This window comes from Camelus bactrianus, chromosome 1 (assembly GCF_048773025.1).
Source record: "Camelus bactrianus isolate YW-2024 breed Bactrian camel chromosome 1, ASM4877302v1, whole genome shotgun sequence".
Taxonomy (NCBI): Eukaryota; Metazoa; Chordata; class Mammalia; order Artiodactyla; family Camelidae; genus Camelus; species Camelus bactrianus.
This window is the reverse complement of record NC_133539.1, coordinates 120,814,988-120,829,271: the sequence shown is the minus strand read 5'-3', so window position 1 is coordinate 120,829,271 and position 14,284 is coordinate 120,814,988. Positions and strand designations below refer to the sequence as shown.

Here is a 14,284-nt window from a genome sequence, read left to right as displayed (position 1 = left end):
AGAGTCCCAGAGGGGCTGCACAAATTTTCAACTCAGATTCTTAAACCCCCGCTGCTCATACTCTGAGGAAAGATTTAGGAATCTGATTTAAAATGTCACATCAAGTTTTCCAGAGATATCACAGGATTCTTAGTCATCTGTAATTCTGACCAGCTGTTTCGCAGCATCGTCCAAGTCGTGGAAGGCTGCAGCGGCTCAGAGACGGGTCTTTTCTGCACAGAACCCCTGGGAAAAGGTGCGCTGAATACACATGCCACGGCCCTTCTCTGAGGGCGTGCGATTTTGCTTATAGATCACTCCATATTCAAATAGGTTGGCTATTGTGGAGTGGGTCAAGATTTTTTTTTTTAAGTTTGCTGGGTTTTGTTAAGCTCTAAAAAAAAAAGGTGTTTCAGCCACTCACCACACTTGCGGTGGCCTCAGCTCCCACTACCCCAGATTTCCAGTCCAGTCCCACTGGTCCCCTCACAATCTCTGCTCACATATTCCTGACTTCCCTATTCACATCAGTGCACAAACACGCACACTTTCATTTTGTCCTGTTCTGGCTTTTATTTCCTTGTCATTGTTCATGCCAGTTCCCTTCCTCCCTTCAAACTAAACCATGTGTATCTTTTAAGATGAGTTTGTTCATTCTTTCAGTAAATCTTTATTGGGTGCTTTTTAAGTGCCGGGTACCATCCTGGGAGTTGGGAGTTCAGTGATGGACAAATAGGGATGCTCACGTCAGTGCCCGGTGGGGATGCAGACGAGTGAATGGGCAGAGCCAGCATAACCCTCCCTGGTGAGGGCTCAGAGGGAGAGAGCCACGCAGGAGGAGGGTGTTCTGCTCAGCGCTGGGAATTTGAAGATGTTCCCAAGCATGTGAGAGCCAACCAGAGGAGGAAGAGGAGGGAGGCAGGGAAGGGGTTCCTTGCAGTGGAGAGATTAGGCTGGAAAAGTAAGCAAAGGTCAGATTTTAAGGCATGGAACAAGCTTGTACTGTTATCATAAAGAAAGGACAGCACTAAGGATTTGTAACGGTGCGAATTCCGTCTATTCCTCGCCAGTTATTTAAATCCCAAGTGACTTCTGTGGTTTCCAAAACAATTACTGGCTCTCCTTGGCAGCCTTACTCTGAATTTATGCGTGCTATTTTTTCCCATCCTAGGGTCATTCTCTGCTGTTGGGTCTCCACTTATTTTGTATCTGCAGCATACATTCAAGTATTCTATTTTTGGCTTAAAAATGTCCAAAATACATACTACAGCTATTTTAAAACTTCCCTATATTTACAGTGTCATTGTTCCTCCAGTGAAACAATGTCATTTAATATCACTCTTCTTACCTCTTATTTATTTTTTTAATGGAGGTACTGGGGATTAAACCCAGGCTACTTTCAGATGTTTGACAGTCTAGAATTAATTGACTGAGTCATTTTAAAATTATTCAAACAAACGAGTAATGTTAAGGAAAATTATGTGGGAAAAATATAAAATTGCCTTCAGTATCATGCCATTAGCATAGTCATTTTTTAAACACACAATATATACTCATTGACTTGGCAGTTACTTGCTGCCTTAACCAAGTTGAGTGATTTTTAAAATCAATTCACTATTGGCTTATTTGACTTTATACGTATATGTATATTTTCCGAATATGTTTAATCCTGTTCCAGTGGGTCTGAGTTAGACGACAGGTAAGGAAAAATGAACAGAGCCAACGCCCAGCTCAGGCTTGCCTTTATTGTAGAACTCGTCTCTTGCTAATTCCCAGGAACAGTTCTGGTCGTATGTTCATGCTTTTCCATACGTTTTGTTTTGTTTGCAGCAAAATCAAATACCCGCAAAGCAAAGCATGCTAAAACAGATGATCACAGCACAAAGCAGCAGTGCATAAAATGAGCCTTGTCTCATTTTTTCTTTCTTACAAGTTCCATTCTTTTGTAAACATCCTGTGAAGAGCAGGCATTGACTATAATGTTAGTAGCCTGATGGGGGGTTTACAGAGCAATCGGTTTTAAATGCACCATTAGGGTCACACTGGAAATAAGACATGGGCGTGGCTTTCTATTTCTCTGAATAGACTGAAGACATTCTTAGGAGATGCTGAACCTCAGTGCCTTCTACTCGAGTCCAATTTGAGATACAGATGTGATGAAAATTAGGGCAAATATATGCTTTAGTCAGATACATCATCACCATTGATGCCCGGCACAGAATTGTCAAAGAAAAGATTCAGTTAATCCTTCACGGTCCATTGTCCCAATTCTTGGAAGAAATAAAATCATTCCTAGTTTCTTGGATCTGCTCATTGAAGTCCTCACTCAGAAAAGTCTTTCCTTCAAATTCGAAACAGAACAAATTGGCATGTTATTAGCCAACTGTTTTCATGAAAAATTTCTGCCACTTACCACTCTACCTCTAATAGATGATTTAAACTTTCTGGTGAGAGCCACGTGGAGCTACATTCTTTCCTGCTCTGATCATCTTGTGTCCTCAGCATCTGCAAAGTAGAAATATGCATTGCTCTTAATGTCACAGGATTTGTTAAAAAATGTTCCCTCTTGAGCCTCCTCCTTTTTTATGCCACATAAGAAATAAAACATGCACGGTTTTGCCATTTTCAATAGCCATAATAAAAGAGTGATGTGATTCCAGATAGAAATGAACAACATACAAGAGGTGTAGACACATCTGTTCCTAGGAAAACCCAGGTACACCGGTGATCTGAAACCTGATACTTAGCACATTTAGTGGCTGGTACCATTGATGCAGCTAGAAGGACTATCTGGAATCCCTCTGATCTTTTTTTTATCATTAATATCTAGAACCACCTTCCTTTTCCCCTCATCCCTCTGCCCCACCCCTCCCCGATCACCCCCACGTGAGCTTTGGCCTCCAGCATCAGCGCCTATTCTTCTTCTTTGGAGGGATGCCATCCAGCTACAAGAGTGGCTTTAACCACACACAGCGGGAGTCCCTGGGAGTTCAGAGCCTACCTGGGGCAGCCCTTGACCCAGCAATGACCTATGAGGGAGTAAGAAAGCCTCAGGTTGGGACGACACTGTAGCATCACTCACACGCCTGAGTGCCTGGCAAGAGCAAGCTGAAGCTGCCCTCTGTGGTCCTTTGCCTGAGATGACGCCCCTGTCTGCATCCACTGCTCCCGTCTCGCTGCCACCATCCCCTCCTGGTTCTACCCTGAGTGAGCGCCATGGCAGTAAGTCACAGACATGTGAATCCCCAACTCGGGGTTGGCTATGGGGCTGGGGAGAGGGTATAGCTCAGTGGTAGAGTGTGTGCCTAGTAAGCACAAGGTCCTGGGTTCAATCCCCAGTACCTCCATTAAATAAACAAATAAATGAAACCTAACTACCTCCTCCCCACCCCCACAAAACCTACATACAGGGTTGGCTCTGGGGAACCTGGTTCAAAACAGGATCTGAAAGATGATCCTGCTGACTTGTCTTCAGATACTTTTGCTTACATCTCCCACCAAAGGAAAAAAATCATGTGCTCTTTTCTTGTATTCTTTAAAGTTAAATAATATTTGACTTTTTTAAATGATGAGTTAAAATAGTTAGAAAGGATGTAACTTGTGACACTGTAAAAACAAAACCTCCACATTTCCCATTTAATTTACCTAATGGAATCTAAATATCACCGTGATTTGATAACCACCATTATTCACGTAAACATACCATATGATTTCCCTTGTTACATGGAATCGAAAAAATAAAATAAATGAACAAACATAACCAAACAGACTCATAGATCCACAGAATAAACTAGTGGGTCCTGGTGGTGGTGGTGGTGGTGGTGGTGGGGATAGGTGAAGGGGATTAAGTGGTACAAATGTCCAGTTATAAAGTAAACACGAGAGGTGCAGCCGAGATGGTGGAGCAGGAAGACCCTGAGCTCACCTCCCCACCTGCCCCGAGCACACCAATATGACAGCTACTTACAGAGAACGATCCATGATGATGACCTGAAGACCAGCAGAGAAGAGTTTCACAACTAAATAAAAAGATATAAAGAAGGAGCTACAAAGAGACGGGTAGGAGGGCTGAAGATGTGGTATATTCAAGACCCACAGCCCTGGGTGGGTGACCCACAAATTGGAGAAAAATCACAATCACAGAGGCTCTCCCCAGGGAATGAAGGGCTGAATCCCAGACTGGCCTTCCCAGTTCAGGAGGGGTCCTACACTGGGAAGACAAGCGCCCAGAACAGCTGGCTTGGGAAGCCAGCGGGGCGTGTGTACAGGACAGCCGGAGGGCGACAGGAAACAGACTCTGTCCTTAAAGGTGATGTGCAAAACTCACATACTCGGAGCCCCCGCACAGACACAGAGATTTGAAAGGAGCGTGGGTCCGACCCACTTGCTGATCTTGGAGAGCCTCCTGGAGAGACAGGAGGCAATGGGGACACCCCCTGGGGTCACAGACACTGCGGTAGCCATTTCTGGGAGCTCCTTCAACCCTGAGGACACTGCTGGCAAAGCACGCTTCGGAGGCCTCCCTCTGGCCTGTGAGTGCCAGGGGATTACCCACCTACCAACGGGCCTGCACCAGCCCCGGGACCAACCCCTCCCCGGGCCCTGCAGCCAGCCGCACCAGGACCCAGCCCCGCCCAGCAGACACACAAAGCGGGCCCTGGCAGCCAGCCGGCTGGTGGCCACCCCCGCCTACCAGCACACCCACAGCATTCAGCCCCAATACAGCAGAAGGGACCATGTAGCCCACACAGGGGGCACCCCTAAAGCAACAGCTCTGGTGACCAGAGGGGAGTGTGCTGCTGGGCCACATAGGACGTCTCCTACATGAGGCCACTTCTCCAAGACCAGCAAATACAACGCCCGACTACCGCATAGAAATAAACAAAGAGAATCAGGTAAGATGAGGAGGCAGAGGATTATGTTCTTAATGAAGAAAGACAAAAACCTCAGGGAAAAAAAACTAAATGGAGATAAACAATCTACCTGATCAAGAGTTCAAGGTAATGATCATAAAGATGCTCAATAAACTTGAGAGAAGAGTGGATGAACACAGTGAGAATTTTAACAGACTTAGAAAATATAAAGAAGACCATAACTGAAGAATATAATGAGTGAAATAGAAATATACTAGAAGGAATCAGCAGTAGATTCGATGATATAGAGGAACAGATCAGAGAACTGGAAAACAGAGTAGTGGAATCACCCAGCTGAAAAGGAAAAGAATTTTAAAAAGTGAGAATAGTTTAAGAGACCTCTGGGACAACATCCAGCATATTAACATTTGAATTATACCAGTTCCAAGGAGAGGAGAAAGATGGAAAGGGGCAGAGAACTTATCTGAAGTTCCCTAACCTGGGAAAGGAAATAGATATCCAGGTCCAGGAAGCACAGAGAGTCCCAATCAAAATGAACCCAAAGAGGTCCACTCCAAGACAAATCATAATTAAAATGGCAAAAATTAAAGATAAAGAGAGAATCTTAAAAGAGGCAAGAAAAAAGCAACTAGTTACACACAAGGGAAACTGCATAATGCAATCAACAGACTGCACCAGAGATTCTGTAGGCCACAATACTCCAAGTAATGGAAGGAAGAAACCTACAACCAAGAACACACTGCCCAGCAAAACTGCCATTCAGATTTGAAGGAGGGATAAAAGAGTTTTGCAGAGACACTAAAGCTAAAAGTGCTTGGTATCACTAAACAAACTTTATAAGAAATGATAAAGGGACTTTTCCAAATGGAAAAAAAAAAAAAGAAAGACCATACCCAGAAATAGGAAAGCTACAAAAGGAAAAATCTCAATGATAAAGGCAAACATACAGTAAACATAGTAGATCAATCACTTAGAAAGCTAGTAGGCAGGTTAAGATACAAAAATAGAAATAGTGTGTATATCCACAATAAGTAGTTGAGGAATGCACAGAACAAAAGATGCAAAGATGTCGAAACCTTAAATGTGTCAGAGGGAGTAAAATTGAAGGGTTTTTACCGACAAATGCTTGATCTCCAGAACATATAAGCAGCTCATACGACTTAATAAGAAACAACCAAACAACCCAATCCAAAAATGAGCAAAAGACATAAACAAGCAATTCTCCAAGGAAGACATACAAATGATCAATAGGCACATGAAAAAATGCTCCATATCACTAATTATCGGAGAAATGAAAATCAAAACTACAACGAGGTATCACCTCACACCAGTCAGAATGGCCATCATTCAAAAATCCACAAATGACAAATGCTGGAGAGGCTGTGGAGAAAGGGGAACCCTCCTACACTGCTGGTGGGAATGCAGTTTGGTGCAGCCACTGTGGAAAACACTATGGAGACTCCTCAAAAGACTAGGAAGAGACTTAGCGTATGACCCAGGAATCCCACTCCTGGGCATATATCCAGAAGGAACCCTACTTCAAAAAGACACCTGCACCCCAGTGTTCATAGCAGCACTATTTACAATAGCCAAGACATGGAAACAGCCTAAATGTCCATCAGCGGATGACTGGATAAAGAAGAAGTGGTATATTTATACAATGGAATACTACTCAGCCATAAAAACCGACAACATAATGCCATTTGCAGCAACATGGATGCTCCTGGAGAATGTCATTCTAAGTGAAGTAAGCCAGAAAGAGAAAGAAAAGTACCACATGAGATCACTCATATGTGGAATCTAAAAAACAAAAACAACAAAAACAAAGCATAAATACAAAACAGAAATAGACTCATAGATATAGAATACAAACTTGTGGTTGCCAAGAGGACGGAGGATGGGAAGGGATAGACAGGATTGCAAAATTGTAGAATAGATAAACAAGATTATACTGTATAGCACAGAGAAATATACACGAGATCTTATGGCAGCCCACAGAGAAAAAAATGTGACGATGAATATATATATGTTCATGTATGACTGAAAAATTGTGCTCTACACTGGAATTTGATACAACATTGTAAAACAATTATAAATCAATAAAAAATTTTTTTTAAAAAATGAAGGGTTTTTAAAATGTGTTCCAACTTAAGAGATCATCGACTTCATCAACCATAAGAAAAACTGCAAAAAAAAAAAACACAAAACCAAAAAACACATGAGGTCTTAACAACGTGTTGCTAAACAGCCAATGGATCCCTAAAGAAATCAAAGAGGAAAATTTAAAAAATATCTGGAGACAAATGAAAATGGAAACACAACCCAAATCACAACCACAAAGAGATACCACTTCACATCTGTCAGAATAGCCATCATCAAAAAGTTACCACATAAGTTTCGGTGAGGATGTGGAGAAAAGGGAAACCTCGGGCCGTGCACTTCCAGTGAGACTGTAAATGGTTGTAGCCACTATGGAAAACAATATGGATGTACCTCAACAATTAAAGACAGAATTCCTATATGATCCAGCAATTTCACTTCTTGCTATTTACTCTAAGAACACAAAATACTAATTTGAAAAATCTATACACTCCATTGTTCAATGCAGCATTATTTACAATAGCCTAGATATGGAAGGAACCCATGTGTCTACTGATAGATCAATGGATAAAGAAGATGTGGTGCATACAGAGGTATAATGGAATATAACTCAGCCATAAAAATGAAATCTCACTATTTGTGATAACATAGATGGATCTAGAGGGTATTGCTAAGTTAAACTAGTTAGACAGAGAAAGATGCCACATGATTTCATATGTGGAGTCTAAAAATAAAAATAAACAAAGTGAAAACAAAGATACAGAGAACAGATCGTGGCAGCATTGGGATGAGAGGGTGGTCCTAGGTGACACAGATGAAGGGAATTAAGAGGTACAAACGTCCAGTTATATAATAAATAAGCACATTGGACATGTGCACTATGACTATATTCTTTGATGAAACTGTATTTCTTACAATCTGCTTTATATATTTTGAAGCTGCCACTTACTTCACTCATGTTATGGGACATATCCCCACATAGCCTAATTGGCAGAATAAGTTCTTACTAGAAAACCAATTTCTGCCTTAGAAAGAATCTGAATTCATCTTCTAATTGAAATAAGTATGTTACTAAGGGTCTCTGTCATGACGTCCTGTGACTTTATTCCAAGACAGGTAAATGACTAAGGACGTCACTATGATTTTTTTTTTTTTTTTGATCTGATGATGCAATACTTGCTCTCCATCAGTATTTCTTTTATATCCTCTTTGCTTTGCTCCTGCAGAATTGTCACTCAGGAGAGATGCATCCTTTGCTAAGAGCTGGGAGATAGAACAGGCCAGATTGCTAAATGAAATTTGTCATAACTCCTCTCATGTTCACTCTTTACCATACGTGAGTTGGTATGAGTTCAAATACCCAAGTTTGAGCAACACACATTTCTGTGCCATAAACCTGTACAGGATGGGAAAGACCTGAAGTCCCGTTTGGCTTAGAGGAGGCCTATGGATCTAACATTTAAAATGACGCTCTGTTTGACAACATGCCCCCCACTTCCCATCCTGTGCCTCCTCAACAGGGTTTTACATCTGGGCGAAGCACCATGAGAAGGCGTGGGATGGCTGAGAAATATGCCACTTTTTGTGTGAACCGGGGGTTGGGGGGCTTTTGTAAAAGGAGACGCAGGAAAGGAGAGCTCCAGGATCACTCAGACACAGGCATCCTCAGGCAGAGTCCTCGCATTTGAAATCCACGTATTTGAAAGTCTCCACATGTCCCTCACATCTCCCAGCATAAAAAACAGTGGCTTTGCCCAAGCGACTCCTTATTCACATAAGAAGGTTGAGGACGAGGGCCATGAGGTGACTTTTCATGACCACGAAGCTAGTTAGTGACAGAACCTAAACTAGTATCTGGGTCTCCTCATTCCCAGTTTGTCCCTCCTTCCGCCATGGCCATCCACATCATCGTCATTACCATCACCACCTCCAACAACAGCTCACGTTTATTACGCTTTCACTCTGTGCAAATTGCTGTTCACATTCGTTTACTGCTCACATTAGCCTACAGACAGGGAAATGGAAGCTCAGAGTGGTAAAATGATGTGCCCAACAGAAGATCTAACAAGCAATTCTCCAATGAAGACATACGAATGACCAATAGGCACATGAAAAAAATGCTCAATATCACTAATTATCAGAGAAATGCAAATCAAAACTACAATGAAGTATCACCTCACACCGGTCAGAATGGCCATCATTCAAAAGTTCACAAATGATAAATTCTGGAGAGGGTGTGGAGAAGAGGGAACCCTCCTTCACTGCTGCTGGGAATGCAGTTTGGTGCAGCTGTTATGGAAAACAGTGTGAAGATTCCTCAAAAGACTAAAAATAGACTTATCATATGACTCAGCAATCCCACTCCTGGGCATATATCCAGAAGGAACCCTACTTCAAAAAGACACCTGCACTCCAATGTTCATAGCAGCACTATTTACAACAGACAAGACACAGAAACAACCTAAATTTCCACTGACAGATGACTGGATAAAGAAGAAGTGGTATATTTATACAATGGAATACTACTCAGCCATAAAAATGACAACATAATGCCATTTGCAGCAACATGGATGTCCCTGGAGAATGTCATTTTAAGTGAAGTAAGCCAGAAAGAGAAAGAAAAATACCATAAGTGGAATCTAAAAAAAAAGAAGGAGAAGGAGAAGGAGAAAACGATGACGATGACGACGACGACGACGACGACAATGATGACATCGTATGAACTTAAATATAGAACAGAAACAGACTCACAGACTCATAGATGTAGAATACAAACTTGTGGTTGCCAGGGGGGAGGTGGGTGGGAAGGGACAGACTGGGAGTTTGAGATTTGTAGATACTGAAAGGTATATATAGAATAGATAAACAAGTTTATACTGTATAGCACAGGGAAATAAATTCAAGATCTTGTAGTAGCTCACAGTGAAAAAGAATATGAAAATGAATATATGTGTATTCATGTATGACTGAAAAATTGTGCTGTACACCAGAAATTGACACAACATTGCCAATTTTTTTACTATAAACACTGTCATTTTGACATATTGTCATTTTATTGACTATAACTTGATAAAAAAAACGTTAAAAAAAATGATGTGCCCAGATAAAATAACCAGTAATTGCAGAAATATGACTCAAATCCATGTCTGACCCTTAGATTCACTCTTTCAACTGCTGTTTCCCAAAGTGGTTTCTCTAAAACATTAGCCCAATAAGATGCTCCCTGATATAAGATGCTATGGTCAAATTGGTCTATTAGCCTTTGTCTCAGAATCACAATGAACATTAGCCCATTAGAGTCACTGACAAGTCCTGTAAAAATGACACCTACTCATTAGTGTTCCACAGAAAAATATTTTTTCCCAAATATTTATTAACATCTTGTGACAAGATCCCCTTTAAGAAGACGAATTTAGACTCAGTATGTATAACACTAGGTTAGTGTTATACTGCAAGCTCTAGCCAACGTCAGAATCATCTGGAGGCCCCCACCCAAGTTTCTGAGTCAGCAGCTCTGTGGTGGAATCTAAGAACCTGCATTTCTAATGCATCCCTAGATGATGCTGATGTTACTGGTCCAGGAACCACACTTCGAGGAACGCTGAACTTGATGCTGGAAAAATAAAGACTAAGAAAAAAGTGCTGGGTTGGCATAATGGAAAAAGGAATAGCATTACACTTTTTTAAAATGTACATTAAAATCTTGCAAATGTACATTATAACGAGCAAACAGAAAATGTGTATATTAAGTGCAGGGATAAAGTGAGAATATCAGAAGAAAAGGCAGGTGAAGAGAAAAGCCCACTCTCTTTGGGAAAATAAAAGAGAAGAAAAGCAATATAAAGGCTGATCAGTCTTCATAATGGATTTTTATTTTTAATAGTCAAACACATTACCAGATCTAGGTAAATCGTATAGGGATAGACTAGTTGATTATGTAGCAGGCACACTCTGTTTCTGAGCATCATGGGTATCGTCTCCAACCTTCCAACCACCGAGAGATAAGCTTTATTATCTCCCTTTTGGGGACAAGATTTATACAGAGTATAAATCGTTGTGATGAGACAGTACTGGGCTGGGTGCTGTGAATGTTCTTTGGTGAAACACTTCAGATGTCTCTGGCTTTCCTTTCCTTATCTTTAGAAAGATACAGAATAACTCGGTGATTTCTAAAGCCACCCCAATTTTCAAATTCTAACCTCCCATAATTCTAAGAAGTCAAACTGACATATTCTGAAGATTCTCAGACTGACTTCAAGGAGCAGGGCTGTCTAAGTCACCAAATCAAGCTGTTGACTAGAGCTCTCCAAGGGAAATGATTAAAGGCATCATCTACTTCTGTAAGTATGATACAGAATTAAATAGGAAAATGGAGAAAACTTCCCAAGGAAAGAAATTATGAAAAGTGACAGTAAACAAGAAAGGTATTGGTAATGCTCACTTGACAATAATCCTTTTATTTCTGCTAACCTTATCACTTTCAGCCATTAACTGCCTTGAAGTATCTAGCAAGACTGGTTAGATCAGGATTGATGGCAGTGTTTCCCGAACTTGTGTGCACACTGGAACCACCTATGGAGCTTCCCTAAAATATGGATGCCTGTGTCTAAACCCCAGAGAATGTAATTAAACTGATGCGGGGTGTGGGCTGGACTATGGAATTGTCAGTAAATAGCCAGCTGATAATAATGCATAGACATGCTTGCCAAATGCAGATTTATAGGGCTCTTTCCTGTGATTACATTGATAATGATACCCTCTGCTATTGACCAAATTGTGTTCCCCACAAGCTCATTTGTTGAAGCCCCTACCCCCATGTGACTATACTGAAGACAGGGCCTTTAAGGATGTGATTAAAGTTAAATGAGATCATAAGAGTGGAGGCCTCCAAAGCAATACAGAAGGGAAAGAATGAAGCTGGAGGAGTAACCCTCCCAGACTTCAGACAACACTACAGAGCTACAGTAATCAAAACAGTGTGGTACTGGCACAAAAACAGACATATGGATCAATGGAACAGAATAGAGAGCCCAGAAATAAACCCACAGACCTATGGTCAATAAATCTGTGACAAAGGAGGCAAGAATATACAATGGAGAAAAGATAGTCTTTTCAGCAAGTGGTACTGGGAAAGCTGGACAACTACATGTAAATCAATGAAGTTAGAACACTCCCTCACACCATCCACAAAAATAAACTCAAAATGGCTTAAAGACTTAAATATAAGACAAGACACTATAAACCTCTTAGAAGAAAACACAGGCAAAACGTTTTTGTAACATAAATATTAGCAATGTTCTCCTAAGGCAGTCTACCCAGGCAATAGAAATAAAAGCAAAAATTAACAAATGGAACCTAATTAAACTTATGAGCTTTTGCACAGCAAAGGAAGCCACAAGCAAAACAAAACGACAACCTACGCAACAGGAGAAAATATTTGCAAATGATACAACTGACAAGGGCTTAATTTCCAGAATATATAGACAGCTCATACACCTTAATAACAAAAAAACAAACAACCTAATCCAAAAATGGGCAGAAGACCTAAACATTTCTCCAGTGAAGACATATAAATGGCCAATAGGCACATGAAAAAATGCTCAATATCACTAATTATCAGAGAAATGCAAATCAAAACTACAATGAGGTATCACATTGCACTAGTCAGAATAGCCATCATTAAAATGTCCACAAATGATAAATGCTGAAGAGAGTGTGGAGAAAAGGGAAACCACCTACACTGTTGGTGGGAATCTGGTTTGGTGTAGCTATTAAGGAAAATAGTATTGAGATTCCTTAAAAAACTGAAAACAGACTTACTCTATGACCCAACAATCCCACTCCTGGGCACGTATCTGAAGGAAACACTAATTTGAAAAGATACATGTACCCCAGTATTCATAGCAGCACTATTTACAATAGCCAAGACATGGGAACAACCTAAATGTCCATCGACAGATGCCTGGATAAAGAAGTTTGGTGTATATATGTGTGTACACACACACACACACACAGGAGTACTACTCAGCCATAAAAAAGAATAAAACAATGCCATTTGCAGCAACATGGATGCTCCTGGAGAATGTCATTCTAAGTGAAGTAAGCCAGAAAGAGAAAGAAAAATACCATATGAGATCGCTCATATGTGGAATCTAAAAACAAATGAACAAACAAACAAAGCATAAATACAGAACAGAAATAGACTCATAGACATAGCATATAGACTTGTGGTTGCCAGGGGGGGTGGGGGGTGGGAAGAGATAGAATGGGATTTCAAAATTGTAGAATAGATAAACAAGATTATACTGCATAGCATAGGGAAATATATACAAGATCTTATGGTAGCTCACAGAGAAAGGAATGTGACAATGAACATACATATGTTCATGTATAATTGAAAAATTGTGCTCTACACTGGAATATGACACAACATTGTAAAATGATTATAAATCAATAAAAAAAGTTAAAAAAATAAACAAACTACTATATATATAATAGATAAATAACAAAGTCCTACTGTATAGCACAGGGAACTATATTCAATATCTTATAGTAACCTATAATGAAAAAGAATATGAAAACAAATATATGTATGAGTAGAACATTATGCTGTACACCAGAAATTGACAGAACACTGTAAACTGACTATACTTCAATGAAAAAAAAGAATGGAGGCCTGGTCTAACAGCCATGGTGCCATTCTAAGAAGAGGAGGAGACACCAGGACTGTCCACCATGTGAGGACCCAGAAAGGAAGCAGTCATCTGCAAGCCAGGAAGAGAGCTCTCACCAGTAACCAAATTGGGTGGTGCCCTGATCTTGGATTTCTCAGCCTCCAGAGCTGTGAGAAAATAAATTACTGTTGTTTAAACAGCCATTGGCATATGTTATGGCATCCTGAGCTGTTTCACCCATCTTCTCTGTCTCTGATCCACCCCAATTCCTGCCCCCAGTGTTAGGAAAGCACACTGAGGCCAGAGGAGCCAGACCAGGATCAGGTTCAAATTAGGCACTAAACGTCTTTGAGCTTCAGTTTTTCCATCTTCATAGGAAGGATATTAATTCCTGTCTCCCACATTTGGAGGGACTCCAATGAGCTCATGTTTGTGAAACTGCCTTGTAAACGTAAGGCTCCATAGATGAATGAGCTGCATCTGGTGCCTGCCCCCTTCTCTTCCTCAACCAGCCTCCCCTTCCAGCCTCTTCTCGATCTCTCATTTCTGTCCCTTCCTCCAAGTCACCTATCCAGTATGTTTTCTCACCATCCAGTCGCCAGTCATTTGACTTCACTCCAATTTCCTCACTGTCCCAGCATAGTTCTCCTTTAGAAT

At 40.9% G+C, this 14,284-nt stretch overlaps 1 protein-coding gene and 1 non-coding gene across 2 annotated transcripts in view; one reads left to right on the top strand and one right to left on the bottom strand.

Annotated features, from left to right (window-relative positions):
* Window positions 1-1,704: 1,704 nt before the first annotated feature.
* COL6A5 (collagen type VI alpha 5 chain) overlaps window positions 1,705-14,284 on the bottom strand; it is a 117,120-nt gene continuing 104,540 nt past the window's right edge. The window contains 1 exon segment of the mRNA XM_010961237.3: window positions 1,705-2,484. Coding sequence (XP_010959539.2) covers window positions 2,465-2,484 — 20 coding nt within the window. The 3' untranslated portion in view covers window positions 1,705-2,464.
* On the top strand, window positions 3,252-3,326 carry TRNAT-AGU (transfer RNA threonine (anticodon AGU)). The gene has a single exon. It is a non-coding gene; the product is annotated as a tRNA-Thr (tRNA).